Below are 21,530 nucleotides of genomic sequence, written 5' to 3'. Positions count from 1 at the left end.
TTTTTTTGGATGCCTTGTTACCCACCCTCTATTGTCGGGATAGCGAATTTCTGGATAAGCAGATCAAGGGCGGGGATATGTGCAGTTTCATAAACTGCTTTAAAACCTCAGAACGAAAAAAGAAGAGAGAGAAAGTATCATCGTCTAGCAAAACACTATTTTAGAAATGCTTCAGAAAATTTAGACCTTTTTAGATTTTTCCCGCAGAATGTCGGAGATTGTGGACTTTCTGATGTCAACACCCTGTGCTTCCCTAGGCTAGGCTTGAAGGCTAGAAATACTTTCACATGGTTTGGATAGCTGACGTTCATATATAGACTTTTTATGCTCAGTAGGAATGAGACACCTCTTGTGCTTCCCGAGAGGCATCACTACTGTCTGTTGACACCAGCCTCCAATGACTGACCTCTGACCAAAAAGGGGTCAAAGAGTAGGACAGAAGGCTTATGTAGGAGGCGACGTTGTTCCAGGTCAATGGCAATATCAGCAAATGCCAAGGACAGAGGCCGTTGACACGTTTCCTTATGAGCAAATAAGAATGACACTGGTTCTCAAATACTGCTTCTAATACTTCACATCCGGATATGGATAATGAATTCCAGATAACCGGAGAAAACACCAATGTTAGCAAGTTTGTTCCCGATCACTCAGAGTGGATAACAAGATTTCCAGTTAAATAAGTTACAGATAAGCGAGGCAGGACTATTAAGTGATCCCACCGAAAGCTGCTTCTACAGCATATTGCTTGTACGATGCAATACTCGACATACCTGAAAGGGTATCAGAATCTTAACCTATAGCCTCATCAAAACAATTTCCATTTGCAAAGAATATTTCATTTCTCACTGCCAAAAAACGACTAGAGCAATGTATAACTGCAAACAAGCACTCAGGTTCAAGTTAATTACAGAGCTGGACCAGTTACAGCTATACTGATTCTTTTCTCTAGAGTTTGTGCATACCAAATCTTCAAGGTGGATGTCGCAACCTTGTCTGATTAGCTCCTCCACTATAGGAAGCTGACCACATTGTGCAGCTATCATCAAGAGTGTCTGTCCATTCTGTAATGTGTATAAAACCATGAATATTATTCGTTCCACAACTTAATGCATTTGTCTCAAGTGCACTAGATAAGTAGACACATTTCGGCTTCAAAATAGCACTGTACTTGAAATCACATCAAACAGACAATGACATTATTGCAAGGGTTGTGCACCTGCATCATTTATGTTTGGGTAGAGTGACATGACTATTTATCAGAATTTCCATATCCTGAGAGATTCTGACTCTTTAGCAGTTAATTTTAAGCTAAACAATCAAATGTATCTCCTTATAAGTTATAAGGATTACCATTTTTGTGCACATTTCGAAAATAACAAAATGGCGCAACTCATAACTACTTTAGACCGTTAGTGTCAACCATCAATGGCTATGAAGGAGGCACCATGAAATAGAGGAAAGGGGAGCAATTTTTTCTTATTTACACTGCCAATGATTGGACATTTATGTCACTGGTATGATTGCAAAAAACAATATTCTGTTACTAACTTCCTGGGAGTTAACAAGTCTAGAAATGTTATACTATAACAAAGAATGGCACTTCACATTCTCTAATCAATTCTGTTGTATAAATTTTGACATTTCAAGGGGGTATGTGGTGTAAAATGTGGTAATATGTGGCCACTCAATTAAGCCGCTTGAAAGGCATGCACCTCCGGTTTATGTCTCTGCTCTTGTTTTTGCTGGTTCATCTGTGGATTTTCTGACCCCACCGCTCACATCACTTATTCGAAATGGCATCACTTTTGACTGGTCCTGGGACTGCCAGTAAGCGTTCGTCAAGTTGAATTCTCTTGGCATTGGCCCCTGTTCCTTCTCACTTGGATCTGTTTCCCTCAAGTGCAGACAGATACCGGAAGTTTCGAAGGAGGAATGTTTACTTCTGTTTTGTCTAGAACTTTCGGAAAGATTTTTAAAAATTTCGATGGAAGTAATAGTGCTTGTAACTCACATACCACCTCTTTTTTTACTCATTGACGTACTTATTTCAATAATGACACACATATGCCATGTCACTTTCATCGCCAGTGATGTCAAAATTTTCCACATTGTTGCCCATATTGTCTATTAGTTGACACGTACAATTATTTTCTGGATGAACAGTACCGAAACTAATTTATTTCTCACCTTCTATTCTACAGGCGGGCATTATTCCACAGAAATAACTAGAAAAGATTACCCTTTCACAATGCCATCTACGACAGATTTACACAGCACTGGTCTTCAAAAATGCTGGATACGGCACGTATGGAAGTTAATAGATGCTGAGAGTTCCGCATGCTGTATGAAATAGTCTTCCCTCAGAAATTACTTCGGAGAAGAATAGTGCAATTTCCAATAATAAGCAGATGCAGGAGGTGCAAACCTGAGTTCGAGAAAAGTATTCCACAGGTATTCCCAGCACTTTAGAGCACAGAAAGCTGTGTCCAACATGCACACCTGTGTAGAATGTAGTAGCCTCATCGCCTAGTGTCACACAAGCACTTCAATACTAGATGAGCATGCTCCATTTGCATGCAGGGATATTCCCAGGATTTTTCTCAGGCATTGGTGTCCTGCAGAGGTGTGACACCCATATATTTTGCTGCTTTTCTGGCTGTTTTTTTTTTTTTGTTGTTGTTTTTTTTGTGGGGGGGGGGGGCGGTGTTGGGAAAATATCTTGTGTGTACGAAACAAGATATTCCCTTAGGCGCCGACGTAAGTCAAATGTGAAACACAGGGAAAACACGCAGGATCTTTTTCTCACGTTTTCTATTTTTTACTGCCATTACTGCTCGTTCATAGACCTATATTCCGGTTCTTCAGGTCACCAGAAACACTTCCAAACATGAGTAGATAGGATATACGCACAGTGCATTTAGACATCGTGTCAACTTACAAAAGATAACACTGAGCGCGGATGGGCTCGTAGTCTTACCTCGTCCTTTTCGTCTGGGCTCACTAATTTAGAATCTAAAGAGCTCCGAAGAGACTGTACATCGCCAGCGTTTATGAACGCCACAGTGCACGTAAAGGCAGTCGACATTGTACCCTGAAACAGAGTTGCAAGGAAAGAAATATAATGTGTTGTGCGGCTACTTGCATACAACCGTCTATACTTCTCAACAAATACCTTCAGATCGGAAGGGATGTTGTAGTGCAGAACTTGCTTTTCATTTGGCTTATCATCACCTTTCCACATAGAATGACCTGTGCCGTACCGAAATAAGTATAACACATCTCATGACTACTGACGCGCGTCATCCGCCATCATGTAGGCATGGCGCAAAACGAAACTGGGGTGTAGTGTAGGGGCACCCCTGGTGGGCCTTTTTGGAACGAGGGTCCAGCTTTAAATGTGAGGACGTGTCGGATATTCTTTGCTTCGTTTCTCTTCTGTCATTAATTAGTTGCAGTAGTAGACGTGTCCTTTCTTGTCTTTCCTTTCAACTCTATCCCCGCTGGTGGTGCTGATGTCTCGTCCGTCTTTTCTCTTGGGATGAGGGGTCCCGTTGTATCGTCTGCTTTTGCATCGCCTGTATTCCTCCGGTTCTGTCTGCTATGCTCCTGTCGGTTATCTACCGACCATTGTTTCAATCGGCGTTTGGTTATTGCTACCTCTGTATCTTCTCCGTTTCCGTCGTAAAACCGCGGGCTTCCTCTAGCGAGCATGTTCTTTTTCCACCCAGGACCGCGCACTCCAGTATCACATGTCGTGTGTTTTCTACGATTCCTTTACATAGCTGGCAATGCTTATCTATGTCCTCGAACTTGCTCCGCCATTCTCTCGTTCGTAGAACCCCTCCGCTTGCCTCGAACTGACGGCCACTTTCTTGGGAATTATCGTACAGCCCGATTGCATTACTTCTTGTAGTCTTCTCCTTTCTGTATGTCTCAAGTGCTGGTTTTTCTTCCATTCTCCTTCTCCAAGCCTCTCTGTCTACTGCCGCAATGTATTCCAATTTCCGAGTTCTCAAATTCCATCTAGTCGGCATTCCCATCAGAATTGTAATCTTGTATATTATTCTTGGCCATCTTTGTTCTTCCATATCTATTAACCGGCTTTCATATGTTAGTTTGCTATATATGCTTCTCTGGCTTCGAAAGTGGAGATTCCTAGGTCACCCGTTACTATTTCGTTCGGTACTGTGCTGTGGCCTCTTAGGGCCATTCTTCCTATCTCTCGTTGTTTGCGCTCTAGAAATTCTCTTGTGTTTGAGTATATATGCAGGCTTCTCCATTGGCATATGTAATTGTGGGGACTACCACTGTTTTCCATATTTCTCGTACCACCAATGGATAGTGGAAACTCCATTGTGCCACCCTGTTCAGGTACCCGATTGCCGGCTGTGCTTTTGCTCGTATTTTTTTCTCATAATCTTGGAGGCTGGTCTGTGTAGTTGCTATGTCGATGCCGAGGTAGGTGTACGTTTCCTGGTATGGTATGGCCTGGTATGGTATCCTGAACAGTGAGTTCTAGTCCGTCGTCCTTTTCATCCCAACTCAGTATGGCCGATTTTTTTGTGTTAAACTGCAGACCGCTCTCCTCCGCAAAATTTCCCCATTGATTTAGCATCTCCTGTAACTCTTTCTTTTCTTCCGAAATCAGCACAAGGTCGTCTGCGTATAGAAGTCCAGGGATTGTCAGCACCTGTTGTGTCCCATTTTCCCAATAGTTTAGTTTTATTCCCATGCCCGACGTCTTGAGTCTTTCTTCTAGCTTGTCGATGTATAGGTTGAAGAGTATAGGTGATATGGGGCAGCCTTGCCTTAGTCCATTCTTAACTTCGATCGAGCCAGTGAATCTTCCCTTCCACTTCGCTGATGCAGTGATGCCATTATATAGAGCTGCAGCATACTAGTGTTGCTATGGTGGCCAGATGAATTGGTGTATTTACGCCAAAGCCGTAAAAAAGGAAAAAGAAGAAGAAAAAAAGCATATCCACGGCAAGGGGAAAAAAAGTACAAAGACGTACAGAAATAAGGTTGACACCTTGCTTTTGTCCGTTCTCCCTCTGCAAGTAACCGAGCGTTCTGCGCATATCTCCTCTCCCGGTTACTCCACTCGGGAAGCCCCATTGGCTAAGGCGGCGCCCTCCCTCTTCCCTCTCACTACCTCCTCTCATGCGCAGAGACGCACTTGCACAGCGTATAGGTACTAAAATGCAAAAACAAGTTGCTCTCAAATGAAAGTCCGTGTTTCAATTAGTATAATGCAAGCAAAAAAGCACTACCGTTTAGAAGAAAAATACAATGAAAATAGAACCATCTTTGGTTATATATATTAATTTTGTTATAAAATAATATGTTTGTAATATATATATTTATTTGGTTATTATATTACATATAAGCTAAATATATTAGCTGACATGTTTAGCTATGTTCAGCTATCACTAAACGAAGAAACCCAGAGACAGGCCTGTTCGCCGCTCCCCGTGCCACTCTGATGGAGCGGCTAGCTGCCCTAGGGCTCAGGGAGGTCACGCTGGCAACGCTACTGGGCCCTCTGCAACGCCCCATTCAGTGGCGCGTCGGAAGGGAACTCGTACGCTTCCTTACTGACACAGGGCTCGCGCTGAGCCTGTGACTGCGCCTCTTCTTTCCCTCTTTTCGATTTCTCTTTCTTTTTTCTTCTTTCTCTTTATTTTTCCTTTTTTTCCTTTTCCTTTTGTAAACGGGAATAGCAAGTCGGCTGCTGGAGCCAGGCTAACCTTTCACCTCTTTCGTCTTTTTTTTTTCTGTTTTGTTTTGCAATAAACCTATATCCCCCTCCCCCAGAGACAGGGGACACGGAGGAAGACGAAACAGACAAAATATCAAAAGTCTTCCCCTTCAGTCTTTGGATTTCTTCGTTTACTCATGCACCATCTAGTCTGCGCACTTTCCTTCCGTCAATTATGCCTAGCTATGTTTAGCTGATATCTAGCTGATATTTTTAGCTGATATCTTTAGCTGACATGTTGAGCTCATATATTTAGCTATGTTCAGCTATCACTAAACGAAGAAAACCAGAGACAGGGGACACGGAGGAAGACGAAACAAACAAAATATCAAGTCTTCCCCTTCAGTCTTCGGATTTCTTCGTTTACTCATGCACCATCTAGTCTGCGCACTTTCCTTCCGTCAATTATGCCTAGCTATGTTTAGCTGATATCTAGCTGATATTTTTAGCTGATATGTTTAGCTGACATCTTTAGCTGACATCTTTAGCTGACATCTTTAGCTGACATCTTTAGCTGACATCTTTAGCTGACATCTTTAGCTGACATGTTGAGCTCATATATTTAGCTATGTTCAGCTATCACTAAACGAAGAAAACCAGAGACAGGGGACACGGAGGAAAACGAAACAAACAAAATATCAAGTCTTGCCCTTCAGTCTTTGGATTTCTTCGTTTACTCATGCACCACCTAGTCTGCGCACTTTCCCTTCCGTCAATTATACCTAGCTGATATTTTTAGCTGATATTTAGCTATATATTTTAGCTGTTTTCGCTTATATGTTTAGTTGATTAGTTGATGTTTTAGCTCATACGTTTAGCTCATGTTTTAGCTCATATGTTTAGCTGATGTTTTAGCTTATTTGTTTAGCTGATATTTTTAGTTGACATGTTGAGCTGATATATTTAGCTATCTTAACCTATCACTAAACGAAGAAACCCAGAGACAGGGGACACGGAGGAAAACCAAACAGACAAAATATCAAAAGTCTTCCTCTTCCGTTTCTGGAATAATTCGTTAACTCATGCGCCATCAAGTATGCGTATATTCTCTTTCGTCAATTATGCCTAGGCATGTTTAGCTGATATCTTTAGCTAATATATTTAGCTTATATGTTTAGCTCATGTTTTAGCTTATATGTTTAGCTGATATGTTTAGCTGACATGTAGAGCGGATATATTTAGCTATGTTCACCTATCACTAAACGAAGAAACCCAGAGGCAGCGGACACGGAGGAAGACGCAACAGACAAAATATCAAAAGTCTCCCTCTTCCGTCTCTGGATTTCTTCGTTTACTCATGCACCATCTAGTCAGCGCACTTTCCCTTCCGTCAATTATGCCTAGCTATGTTTAGCCGATATTTAGCTGATATACTTAGCTGATTTTACAGCTTATAGGTTTAGCTGATGTTTAAGCTTATATGTTTAGCTGACATGTTGAGCTGATATATTTAGCTATGTTCAGCTATCAGTAAACGAAGAAACCCAGAGACAGGGGACACGGAGGAAGACGAAACAGACAAAATATCAAAAGCCTTCCTCTTCCGTTTCTGGATTTCTTCGTTTACTCATGCACCATCTAGTCTGCGCACTTTCCCTTCCGTCAATTATGTCTAGCTGTGTTTTAGCTGATATGTTTGGCTGATGGTTTAGCTTATATGTTAAACTGATGTTCTGGCTTATATGTTGAGCTGACATGTTTAGCTGATATATATAGCTATGTTCAACTATCACTAAACGAAGAAACCCAGAGACAGCGGACACGGGGGAAGACGAAACAGACAAAATATCAAGTCATCCTCTTCCGTTTCTGGAATACTTCGTTTACTCATACACCATCTAGTCTGCGCACTTTCCCTTTCGTCAATTATGTCTAGCTGTGTTTAGCTGATATCTAGCTTATATGTTTAGCTAAAGCTTTAGCTGATATCTTTAGGTAATATCTTTCGCTGATATGTTTAGCTAATATCTGTAGCTGATATGTTTAGCTGATGTTTTAGCTGATATGTTTAGCTGATATATTTAGCTATGTTCACCTATCACTAAACGAAGAAACCCAGAGACAGCGGGCACGGAGGAAGACAAAACAGACAAAATATCAAAAGTTTTCCTCTTCCGTCTCAGGAGTTCTTCGTTTACTCATGCACCATCTAGTCTGCGCGTTTTCCCTTCCGTCAATTATGCCTAGCTATGTTTAGCCGATATCTAGCTGATATACTTAGCTGATTTTACAGCTTATATGTTTAGCTGACGTTTTAGCTTATATGTTTAGCTGACGTTTTAGCTTATGTTTTGCTGACGTTTTAGCTTATGTTTTGCTGACGTTTTAGCTTATGTTTTGCTGACGTTTTAGCTTATATGTTTTGCTGACGTTTTAGCTTATATGTTTGGCTGACGTTTTAGCTTATATGTTTAGATGATATTTTAGCTGACATGTAGAGCTGATATATTTAGCTCTGTTCACCTATTACTAAACGAAGAAACCCAGAGACAGGGGACACGGAGGAAAACCAATCAGACAAAATATCAAAAGTTTTCCTCTGCCGTCTCTGGATTTCTTCGTTTACTCATGTACCATCTAGTCTGCGCAGTTTCCCTTCCGTCAATTATGCCTAGCTATGTTAAGCTGATATCTAGCTGATATGTTAGCTAATACCTTTAGCTTATATGTTTAGCTCATGTTTTAGCTGACATGTTTAGCTGACATGTTTAGCTGACATGTTGAGCTGACATGTTGAGCTGACATGTTGAGCTGACAAGTTGAGCTGACAAGTTGAGCTGACATGTTGAGCTGACATGTTGAGGTGATATATTTAGCTCTGTTCACCTGTCACTAAACGAAGAAACCCAGAGACAGGGGACACGGAGGAAAACCAAACAGACAAAATATCAAAAGTCTTCCTCTGCCGTCTCAGGAGTTCTTCGTTTACTCATGCACCATCTAGTCTGCGCGTTTTCCCTTCCGTCAATTATGCCTAGCTATGTTTAGCCGATATCTAGCTGATATACTTAGCTGATTTTACAGCTTATATGTTTAGCTGATGTTTTAGCTTATATGTTTAGCTGACGTTTTAGCTTATGTTTTGCTGACGTTTTAGCTTATGTTTTGCTGACGTTTTAGCTTATATGTTTTGCTGACGTTTTAGCTTATATGTTTGGCTGACGTTTTAGCTTATATGTTTAGATGATATTTTAGCTGACATGTAGAGCTGATATATTTAGCTCTGTTCACCTATTACTAAACGAAGAAACCCAGAGACAGGGGACACGGAGGAAAACCAATCAGACAAAATATCAAAAGTTTTCCTCTGCCGTCTCTGGATTTCTTCGTTTACTCATGTACCATCTAGTCTGCGCAGTTTCCCTTCCGTCAATTATGCCTAGCTATGTTAAGCTGATATCTAGCTGATATGTTAGCTAATATCTTTAGCTTATATGTTTAGCTCATGTTTTAGCTGACATGTTTAGCTGACATGTTTAGCTGACATGTTGAGCTGACATGTTGAGCTGACATGTTGAGCTGACATGTTGAGGTGATATATATAGCTCTGTTCACCTGTCACTAAACGAAGAAACCCAGAGACAGGGGACACGGAGGAAAACCAAACAGACAAAATATCAAAAGTCTTCCTCTGCCGTCTCTGGATTTCTTCGTTTACTCATGTACCATCTAGTCAGCGCACTTTCCCTTCCGTCAATTATGCCTAGCTATGTTTAACTGATATCTAGCTGATATGTTAGCTAATAGCTTCAGTTTATAGGTTTAGCGGATGTTTTAGCTTATATGTTTAGCTTATAAGTTTAGCTGACATGTTTAGCTGATATATTTAGCTATGTTCAGCTATCACTAAACGAAGAAACCCAGAGACATGGGACACGGAGGAAGACGAAACAGACAAAATATCAAAAGCCTTCCTCTTCCGTTTCTGGATTTCTTCGTTTACTCATGCACCATCTAGTCTGCGCACTTTCCCTTCCGTCAATTATGCCTTGCTATGTTTTAGCTGATATGTTTAGCTTATGTTTTAGCTTATATGTTAAACGTATGTTTTGGCTTAGATGTTTAGCTGACACGTTGAACTGATATATTCAGCTATGTTCAGCTATCACTAAACGAAGAAACCCAGAGACAGCGGACACGGAGGAAGACGAAACAGACAAAATATCAAAAGTCTTCCCCTTCCGTTTCTGGAATACTTGGGTTACTCGTGCACCATCTAGTCTGCGCACTTTCCCTTCCGTCAATTATGCCTAGCTATGTTTAGCCGATATGTAGCTGATATACTTAGCTGATTTTACAACTTATATGTTTAGCCGATATGTAGCTGATATACTTAGCTGATTTTACAACTTATATGTTTAGCTGATGTTTTAGCTCATATGTTTAGCTCATATGTTTAGCTCATGTTTTAGCTCATATGTTTAGCTGATGTTTAGCTGATGTGCTTAGCTGATATGTTTAGCTGATATGTTTAGCTGCTATGTTTAGCTGCTATGTTTAGCTGCTATGTTTAGCTGATGTGTTTAGCTGATGTGTTTAGCTGATGTGTTTAGCTGATATGTTTAGCTGATATGTTTAGCTGATATATTTAGCTGATGTTTTAGCTGATATGTTTGGCTGACGTTTTACCTTATATGTTTAGCTGACGTTTTAGCTTATGTTTTGCTGACGTTTGAGCTTATATGTTTGGCTGATATGTTTAGCTGATGTTTTGGCTGTTATGTTTAGCTGACGTTTTAGCTTATATGTTTAGCTGACGTTTTAGCTTATATGTTTAGCTGATATTTTAGCTTATATGTTTAGCTGATATTTTAGCTGACATGTAGAGCTGATATATTTAGCTCTGTTCACCTATCACTAAACGAAGAAACCCAGAGACAGGGGACACGGAGGAAAACCAAACAGACAAAATATCAACAGTTTTCCTCTGCCGTCTCTGGATTTCTTCGTTTACTCATGTACCATCTAGTCTGCGCAGTTTCCCTTCCGTCAATTATGCCTAGATATGTTAAGCTAATATCTAGCTGATATGTTAGCTAATAACTTTAGCTTATATGTTTAGCCGATGTTTTAGCTTATATGTTTAGCTGATATTTTAGCTGACATGTAGAGCTGATATATTTAGCTCTGTTCACCTATCACTAAACGAAGAAACCCAGAGACAGGGAACACGGAGGAAGACGAAACAGACAAAATATCAAAAGTTTTCCTCTTCCGTCTCTGGAGTTCTTCGTTTACTCATGCACCATCTAGTCTGCGCGTTTTCCCTTCCGTCAATTATGCCTAGCTATGTTAAGCTGATATCTAGCTGGTATGTTTAGCTGATGTTTTAGCTGTAATGTTTAGCTAATGTTTTAGCTGATATGTTTAGCTAATGTTTTAGCTGATATGTTTAGCTAATGTTTTAGCTGATATGTTTAGCTAATGTTTTAGCTGATATGTTTAGCTAATGTTTTAGCTGATATGTTTAGCTGATGTTTTAGCTGATGTTTTAGCTGATGTTTTAGCTGATATGTTTAGCTGATGTTTTAGCTTATATGTTTTGCTGACGTTTTAGCTTATATGTTTTGCTGACGTTTTAGCTTATATGTTTTGCTGACGTTTTAGCTTATATGTTTTGCTGACGTTTTAGCTTATATGTTTAGCTGACGTTTTAGCTTATATGTTTAGCTGATATTTTAGCTTATATGTTTAGCTGATATTTTAGCTGCCATGTAGAGCTGATATATTTAGCTCTGTTCACCTATAACTAAACCAAGAAACCCAGAGACAGGGCACGCAGGAAAACCAAACAGACAAAATATCAAAAGTCTTCCTCTTCCGTCTCTGGAGTTCTTCGTTTACTCATGCACCATCTAGTCTGCGCGTTTTCCCTTCCGTCAATTATGCCTAGCTATGTTAAACTGATATCTAGCTGGTATGTTTAGCTGATGTTTTAGCTGTAATGTTTAGCTAATGTTTTAGCTGATATGTTTAGCTAATGTTTTAACTGATATGTTTAGCTGATGTTTTAACTGATATGTTTAGCTGATGTTTTAACTGATATGTTTAGCTGATGTTTTAACTGATATGTTTAGCTGACGTTTTAGCTGATATGTTTAGCTGACGTTTTAGCTGATATGTTTAGCTGACGTTTTAGCTTATATGTTTAGCTGACGTTTTAGCTTATATGTTTTGCTGACGTTTTAGCTTATATGTTTTGCTGACGTTTTAGCTTATATGTTTTGCTGACGTTTTAGCTTATATGTTTAGCTGACGTTTTAGCTTATATGTTTAGCTGACGTTTTAGCTTATATGTTTAGCTGATATTTTAGCTGCCATGTAGAGCTGATCTATTTAGCTCTGTTCACCTATCACTAAACCAAGAAACCCAGAGACAGGGGACACGGAGGGAAACCAAACAGACAAAATATCAAAAGTCTTCCTCTTCCGTCTCTGGATTTCTTCGTTTACTCATGCACCATCTAGTCAGCGCACTTTCCTTTCCGTCAATTATGCCTAGCTATGTTTAGCTGATATCTCGCTGATGTTTAGCTGATGTTTGAGCTTATATGTTTAGCTGATATCTCGCTGATGTTTAGCTGATGTTTGAGCTTATATGTTTAGCTGATATTTTTAGCTAACATGTTGAGCTGATATATTTAGCTATGTTCAGCTATCACTAAACGAAGAAACCCAGAGACAGGGGACACGGAGGAAAGCCAAACAGACAAAATATCAAAAGTTTTCCTCTTCCGTCTCTGGATTTCTTCGTCTACTCATGCACCATCTAGTCTGCGCACTTTCCCTTTCGTCAATTATGCCTAGCTATGTTTTAGCTGATTTGTTTAGCTGATGTTTTAGCTTATATGTTAAACTGATGTTTTGGCTTATATGTTTAGCTGACATGTTGAGCTGATATATTTAGCAATGTTCAGCTATCACTAAACGAAGAAACCCAGAGACAGCGGACACGGAGGAAGACGAAACAGACAAAATATCAAGTCTTCCTCTTCCGTTTCTGGAATACTTCGTTTACTCATACACCATCTAGTCTGCGCACTTTCCCTTCCGTCAATTATACCTAGCTATGTTTTTGCTGATATGTTTAGCTGATGTTTTAGCTTATATGTTAAACTGATGTTTTGGCTTATATGTTTAGCTGACATGTTGAGCTCATATATTTAGCTATGTTCACCTGTCACTAAACGAAGAAACCCAGAGACAGGGGACACGGAGGAAAACCAAACAGACAAAATATCAAAAGTTTTGCTCTTCCGTCTCTGGATTTCTTCGTTTACTCATGCACCATCTAGTCTGCGCAGTTTCCCTTCCGTCAATTATGCCTAGCTCTGTTAAGCTGATATCTAGCTGATATGTTTAGCTGACATGCTAAGCTGATGTTTTAGCTTATATGTCTAGCTGATGTTTTAGCTGACATGTTGTTCTGATATATTTAGCTATGTTCACCTATCACTAAACGAAGAAACCCAGAGACAGGGGACACCGAGGAAGACGAAAAACACGAAATATCAAATGTCTGCCTCTTCCGTCTCTGGATTTCTTCGTTTACTCATGCACCATCTAGTCTGCGCACTTTCCCTTCCGTCAATTATGCCTAGCTATGTTTAGCCGATATTTAGCTGATATACTTAGCTGATTTTACAGCTTATAGGTTTAGCTGATGTTTAAGCTTATATGTTTAGTTGATGTTTTAGGTAATATGTTTAGCTGATCTTCTATATCATATGTTTAGCTGATGTTTTAGCTCATATGTTTAGCTGATGTTTTAGCTCATATGTTTAGCTGACATGTAGAGCGGATATATTTCGCTTTGTTCACCTATCACTAAACGAAGAAACCGAGAGACAGCTGACACGGAGGAAGACGCAACAGACAAAATATCAAAAGTCTTCCTCTTCCGTCTCTGGATTTCTTCGTTTACTCATGCAACATCTAGTCAGTGCACTTTCCTTTCCGTCAATTATGCCTAGCTATGTTTAGCTGATATCTCGCTGATGTTTAGCTGATGTTTGAGCTTATATGTTTAGCTGATATTTTTAGCTAACATGTTGAGCTGATATATTTAGCTATGTTCAGCTATCACTAAGCGAAGAAACCCAGAGACAGGGGACACGGAGGAAAGCCAAACAGACAAAATATCAAAAGTTTTCCTCTTCCGTCTCTGGATTTCTTCGTTTACTCATGCACCATCTAGTCTGCGCTTTTTCCCTTCCGTCAATTATGCCTAGCTATGTTAAGCTGATATCTAGCTGGTATGTTTAGCTGATGTTTTAGCTGATATGTTTAGCTAATGTTTTAGCTGATATGTTTAGCTGATGTTTTAGCTCATATGTTTAGCTGATGTTTTAGCTCATATGTTTAGCTGATGTTTTAGCTCATATGTTTAGCTGGTATTTTACCTGATATGTTTTAGCTGATGTTTTAGCTGACGTTTTAGCTTATATGTTTAGCTGACGTTTTAGCTTATGTTTTGCTGACGTTTTAGCTTATATGTTTAGCTGATATTTTAGCTGACATGTAGAGCTGATATATTTAGCTATGTTCAGCTATCACTAAACAAAGAAACCCAGAGACACGGGACACGGAGGAAGACGAAACAGACAAAATATCAAAAGTCTTCCTCTTCCGTCTTTGAATTTCCTCGTTTACTCATGCACAATCTAGTCTCCGCACTTTGCCTTCCATCAATTTTGCCTAGCTACGTTCAGCTGATATCTAGCTGCTATGTCTAGCTGATGTTTTAGCTTATATGTTTAGCTGACATGTTTAGCTGATATATTTAGCTATGTTCAGCTATCACTAAACGAAGAAACCCAGAGACATGGGACACGGAGGAAGACGAAACAGACAAAATATCAAAAGCCTTCCTCTTCCGTTTCTGGATTTCTTCGTTTACTCATGCACCATCTAGTCTGCGCACTTTCCCTTCCGTCAATTATGCCTTGCTATGTTTTAGCTGATATGTTTAGCTTATGTTTTAGCTTATATGTTAAACTTATGTTTTGGCTTAGATGTTTAGCTGACACGTTGAACTGATATATTTAGCTATGTTCAGCTATCACTAAACGAAGAAACCCAGAGACAGCGGACACGGAGGAAGACGAAACAGACGAAATATCAAAAGGTTTCCTCTTCCGTTTCTGGAATACTTGGGTTACTCGTGCACCATCTAGTCTGCGCACTTTCCCTTCCGTCAATTATGCCTAGCTATGTTTAGCCGCTATGTAGCTGATATACTTAGCTGATTTTACAACTTATATGTTTAGCCGATATGTAGCTGATATACTTAGCTGATTTTACAACTTATATGTTTAGCTGATGTTTTAGCTCATATGTTTAGCTCATGTTTTAGCTCATATGTTTAGCTGATGTTTTAGCTGATGTTTTAGCTGATATGTTTAGCTGATATGTTTAGCTGATGTGTTTAGCTGATGTGTTTAGCTGATGTGTTTAGCTGATGTGTTTAGCTGATGTGTTTAGCTGATGTGTTTAGCTGATGTGTTTAGCTGATGTGTTTAGCTGATATGTTTAGCTGATATGTTTAGCTGATGTTTTAGCTGATGTTTTAGCTGATATGTTTAGCTGATGTTTTAGCTGATATGTTTAGCTGATGTTTTAGCTGATATGTTTAGCTGATGTTTTAGCTGATGTTTTAGCTGATGTTTTAGCTTATATGTTAAACTGATGTTTTGGCTTATATGTTTAGCTGACATGTTGAGCTGATATATTTAGCAATGTTCAGCTATCACTAAACGAAGAAACCCAGAGACAGCGGACACGGAGGAAGACGAAACAGACAAAATATCAAGTCTTCCTCTTCCGTTTCTGGAATACTTCGTTTACTCATACACCATCTAGTCTGCGCACTTTCCCTTCCGTCAATTATACCTAGCTATGTTTTTGCTGATATGTTTAGCTGATGTTTTAGCTTATATGTTAAACTGATGTTTTGGCTTATATGTTTAGCTGACATGTTGAGCTCATATATTTAGCTATGTTCACCTGTCACTAAACGAAGAAACCCAGAGACAGGGGACACGGAGGAAAACCAAACAGACAAAATATCAAAAGTTTTGCTCTTCCGTCTCTGGATTTCTTCGTTTACTCATGCACCATCTAGTCTGCGCAGTTTCCCTTCCGTCAATTATGCCTAGCTCTGTTAAGCTGATATCTAGCTGATATGTTTAGCTGACATGCTAAGCTGATGTTTTAGCTTATATGTCTAGCTGATGTTTTAGCTGACATGTTGTTCTGATATATTTAGCTATGTTCACCTATCACTAAACGAAGAAACCCAGAGACAGGGGACACCGAGGAAGACGAAAAACACGAAATATCAAATGTCTGCCTCTTCCGTCTCTGGATTTCTTCGTTTACTCATGCACCATCTAGTCTGCGCACTTTCCCTTCCGTCAATTATGCCTAGCTATGTTTAGCCGATATTTAGCTGATATACTTAGCTGATTTTACAGCTTATAGGTTTAGCTGATGTTTAAGCTTATATGTTTAGTTGATGTTTTAGGTAATATGTTTAGCTGATCTTCTATATCATATGTTTAGCTGATGTTTTAGCTCATATGTTTAGCTGATGTTTTAGCTCATATGTTTAGCTGACATGTAGAGCGGATATATTTCGCTTTGTTCACCTATCACTAAACGAAGAAACCGAGAGACAGCTGACACGGAGGAAGACGCAACAGACAAAATATCAAAAGTCTTCCTCTTCCGTCTCTGGATTTCTTCGTTTACTCATGCAACATCTAGTCAGTGCACTTTCCTTTCCGTCAATTATGCCTAGCTATGTTTAGCTGATATCTCGCTGATGTTTAGCTGATGTTTGAGCTTATATGTTTAGCTGATATTTTTAGCTAACATGTTGAGCTGATATATTTAGCTATGTTCAGCTATCACTAAGCGAAGAAACCCAGAGACAGGGGACACGGAGGAAAGCCAAACAGACAAAATATCAAAAGTTTTCCTCTTCCGTCTCTGGATTTCTTCGTTTACTCATGCACCATCTAGTCTGCGCGTTTTCCCTTCCGTCAATTATGCCTAGCTATGTTAAGCTGATATCTAGCTGGTATGTTTAGCTGATGTTTTAGCTGATATGTTTAGCTAATGTTTTAGCTGATATGTTTAGCTGATGTTTTAGCTCATATGTTTAGCTGATGTTTTAGCTCATATGTTTAGCTGATGTTTTAGCTCATATGTTTAGCTGGTATTTTACCTGATATGTTTTAGCTGATGTTTTAGCTGACGTTTTAGCTTATATGTTTAGCTGACGTTTTAGCTTATGTTTTGCTGACGTTTTAGCTTATATGTTTAGCTGATATTTTAGCTGACATGTAGAGCTGATATATTTAGCTATGTTCAGCTATCACTAAACAAAGAAACCCAGAGACACGGGACACGGAGGAAGACGAAACAGACAAAATATCAAAAGTCTTCCTCTTCCGTCTTTGAATTTCCTCGTTTACTCATGCACAATCTAGTCTCCGCACTTTGCCTTCCATCAATTTTGCCTAGCTACGTTCAGCTGATATCTAGCTGCTATGTCTAGCTGATGTTTTAGCTTATATGTTTAGCTGACATGTTTAGCTGATATATTTAGCTATGTTCAGCTATCACTAAACGAAGAAACCCAGAGACATGGGACACGGAGGAAGACGAAACAGACAAAATATCAAAAGCCTTCCTCTTCCGTTTCTGGATTTCTTCGTTTACTCATGCACCATCTAGTCTGCGCACTTTCCCTTCCGTCAATTATGCCTTGCTATGTTTTAGCTGATATGTTTAGCTTATGTTTTAGCTTATATGTTAAACTTATGTTTTGGCTTAGATGTTTAGCTGACACGTTGAACTGATATATTTAGCTATGTTCAGCTATCACTAAACGAAGAAACCCAGAGACAGCGGACACGGAGGAAGACGAAACAGACGAAATATCAAAAGGTTTCCTCTTCCGTTTCTGGAATACTTGGGTTACTCGTGCACCATCTAGTCTGCGCACTTTCCCTTCCGTCAATTATGCCTAGCTATGTTTAGCCGCTATGTAGCTGATATACTTAGCTGATTTTACAACTTATATGTTTAGCCGAAATGTAGCTGATATACTTAGCTGATTTTACAACTTATATGTTTAGCTGATGTTTTAGCTCATATGTTTAGCTCATGTTTTAGCTGATATGTTTAGCTGATATGTTTAGCTGATGTGTTTAGCTGATGTGTTTAGCTGATATGTTTAGCTGATGTTTTAGCTGATATGTTTAGCTGATGTTTTAGCTGATATGTTTAGCTGATGTTTTAGCTGATGTTTTAGCTGATATGTTTAGCTGATGTTTTAGCTGATATATTTAGCTGATGTTTTAGCTGATGTTTTAGCTGATATGTTTGGCTGACGTTTTACCTTATATGTTTAGCTGCCGTTTGAGCTTATATGTTTTGCTGATATTTTAGCTGACATGTAGAGCTGATATATTTAGCTATGTTCACCTAAAACAAGAAACCCAGAGACAGCGGACACGGAGGAAGACGAAACTGACAAAATAGCAAAAGCTCTTCCGTTTCTGGAATACTTCGAAAACTCATGCACCATTAAGTATGCGCACTTTCCCCTTCGTCAATTATGCCTAGGCATGTTTAGCTGATATCTTTAGCTAATATACTTAGCTTATATGTTTAGCTCATGTTTTAGCTTATATGTTTAGCTGATATGTTTAGCTGACATGTTGAGCTGACATGTTGAGCTGACATGTTGAGCTGACATGTTGAGCTGACATGTTGAGCTGACATGTTGAGCTGACATGTTGAGCTGACATGTTGAGCTGACATGTTGAGCTGACATGTTGAGCTGACATGTTGAGCTGACATGTTGAGCTGACATGTTTAGCTGACATGTTGAGCTGACATGTTGAGCTGACATGTTGAGCTGACATGTTGAGGTGATATATTTAGCTCTCTTCACCTGTCACTAAACGAAGAAACCCAGAGACAGGGGACACGGAGGAAAAACAAATAGACAAAATATCAAAAGTTTTCCTCTGCCGTCTCTGGATTTCTTCGTTTACTCATGCACCATCTAGTCTGCGCACTTTCCCTTCCGTCAATTATGCCTTGCTATGTTTTAGCTGATAGGTTTGGCTGATGGCTTAGCTTCTATGTTAAACTGATGTTTTGGCTTATATGTTTAGCTGACATGTTCAGCTGATATATTTAGCTATGTTCAGGTATCACTAAACGCAGAAACCCAGAGACAGCGGACACGGGGGAAGACGAAACAGACAAAATATAGAGTCATCCTCTTCCGTTTCTGGAATACTTCGTTTACTCATACACCATCTAGTCTGCGCACTTTCCCTTCCGTCAATTATGTCTAGCTGTGTTTAGCTGATATCTAACTGATATGTTTAGCTAATATCTGTAGCTGGTATGTTTAGCTGATGTTTTTAGCTGACATGTTGGGCTGATATATTTAGCTATGTTCACCTATCACTAAACGAAGAAACCCAGAGACAGCGGACACGGAGGAAGACGAAACAGACAAAATATAAAAAGTTTTCCTCTTCCGTCTCTGGATATCTTCGTTTACTCATGCACCATCTAGTCTGCCCACTTTCCCTTCCGTCAATTATGCCTTGCTATGTTAAGCTGATATCTAGCTGGTATGTTTAGCTGATGTTTTAGCTGATATGTTTAGCTGACGTTTTAGCTGATATGTTTAGCTGATATGTTTGGCTGATATGTTTGGCTGATATGTTTGGCTGATATGTTTGGCTGATATGTTTGGCTGATATGTTGGGCTGATATGTTTAGCTGATATGTTTAGCTGACGTTTTAGCTTACATGTTTAGCTGACGTTTTAGCTTATATGTTTTAGCTTATATGTTTTAGCTTATATGTTTTAGCTTATATGTTTAGCTGATATGTTTAGCTAATGTTTTAGCTTATATGTTTAGCTGGCGTTTTAGCTTATATGTTTAGCTGACGTTTGAGCTCATATGTTTTGATGACGTTTTAGCTTATATGTTTTGCTGACGTTTTAGCTTATATGTTTTGCTGACATTTTAGCTTATATGTTTTGCTGACATTTCAGCTTATATGTTTAGCTGATATTTTAGCTGACATGTAGAGCTGATATATTTAGCTATGTTCACCAATCACTAAAAGAAGAAACCCAGAGACAGCGGACACGGAGGAAGACGAAACTGACAAAATAGCAAAAGTCTTCCTCTTCCGTTTCTGGAATACTTCGTTAACTCATGCACCATTAAGTATGCGCACTTTCCCTTTCGTCAATTATGCCTAGACATGTTTAGCTGATATCTTTAGCTAATATGCTTAGCTTATATGTTTAGCTCATGTTTTAGCTGACATGTTTAGCTGACATGTTGAGCTGACATGTTGAGCTGACATGTTGAGCTGACATGTTTAGCTGACATGTTTAGCTGACATGTTTAGCTGACATGTTGAGCTGACATGTTGAGCTGACATGTTGAGCTGACATGTTGAGCTGATATATTTAGCTCTGTTCACCTGTCACTAAACGAAGAAACCCAGAGACAGGGGACACGGAGGAAAACCAAACAGACAAAATATCAAAAGCCTTCCTCTGCCGTCTCTGGATTTCTTCGTTTACTCATGTACCATCTAGTCTGCGCACTTTCCCTTCCGTCAATTATGCCTAGCTATGTTAAGCTGATATCTAGCTGATATGTTAGCTAATAGCTTTAGTTTATATGTTTAGCGGATGTTTTAGCTGATGTTTCAGCTTATATGTTTAGCTTATAAGTTTAGCTGACATGTTTGGCTGATATATTTAGCTATGTTCAGCTATCACTAAACGAAGAAACCCAGAGACATGGGACACGGAGGAAGACGAAACAGACAAAATATCAAAAGCCTTCCTCTTCCGTTTCTGGATTTCTTCGTTTACTCATGCACCATCTAGTCTGCGCACTTTCCCTTCCGTCAATTATGCCTTGCTATGTTTTAGCTGATATGTTTAGCTTATGTTTTAGCTTATATGTTAAACTTATGTTTTGGCTCAGATGTTTAGCTGACACGTTGAACTGATATATTTAGCTATGTTCAGCTATCACTAAACGAAGAAACCGAGAGACAGCGGACACGGAGGAAGACGAAACAGACAAAGTATCAAAAGTCTTCCTCTTCCGTGTCTGGGTTTCTTCGTTTACTCATGCACCACCTAGTCAGCGCACTTTCCCTTCCGCCAATTATGCCTAGCTATGTTTAGCTGATATCTCGCTTATGTTTAGCTGATGTTTGAGATTGCATGTTTAGCTGATGTTTGAGCTTGCATGTTTAGCTGATGTTTGAGCTTGCATGTTTAGCTGATGTTTGAGCTTGCATGTTTAGCTGATGTTTGAGCTTGCATGTTTAGCTGATGTTTGAGCTTGCATGTTTAGCTGATGTTTGAGCTTATATGTTTAGCTGACATGTTTAGGTGATATATTTAGCTACGTTCAGCTATCACTAAACGAAGAAAACCAGAGACAGGGGACACAAAGTAAGACGAAACAGACAAAATATCAAAAGTTTTCCTCTTCCGTCTCTGGATTTCTTCGTTTACTCATGCACCATCTAGCCTGCGCACTTTCCCTTCCGTCAATTATGCCTAAATATGTTTAGCTGATATCTGCCTGATATTTTTAGCTGATATATTTAGCTTATATGTCTAGCTGATGTTTTAGCTTATATGTTTAGCTGACATGTTTAGCTGACATGTTTAGCTGACATGTTTAGCTGA

The 21,530-nt window shown here is 39.3% G+C and overlaps 1 protein-coding gene across 3 annotated transcripts in view; it reads right to left on the bottom strand.

Annotated features, from left to right (window-relative positions):
- LOC135378148 (kinase D-interacting substrate of 220 kDa B-like) overlaps positions 1-21,530 on the bottom strand; it is a 116,791-nt gene that overhangs the window by 57,303 nt on the left and 37,958 nt on the right. For 2 of the 3 annotated variants that reach the window (XM_064611057.1, XM_064611058.1), the window contains exons 2-3: positions 2,978-3,091; positions 963-1,061 (exon numbers count right to left, since the gene is read on the bottom strand). In XM_064611057.1, the coding sequence (XP_064467127.1) occupies positions 963-1,061; positions 2,978-3,091 (213 nt within the window). Of the gene's footprint in view, positions 1-962; positions 1,062-2,977; positions 3,092-3,172; positions 3,326-21,530 lie in introns of those variants that run through there. The other variant, XM_064611059.1, reaches the window with a different exon arrangement.

The sequence above is a fragment of the Ornithodoros turicata genome, chromosome 1 (assembly GCF_037126465.1).
Source record: "Ornithodoros turicata isolate Travis chromosome 1, ASM3712646v1, whole genome shotgun sequence".
Classification (NCBI taxonomy): Eukaryota; Metazoa; Arthropoda; class Arachnida; order Ixodida; family Argasidae; genus Ornithodoros; species Ornithodoros turicata.
This window is presented reverse-complemented; position numbering and strand designations above follow the sequence as displayed.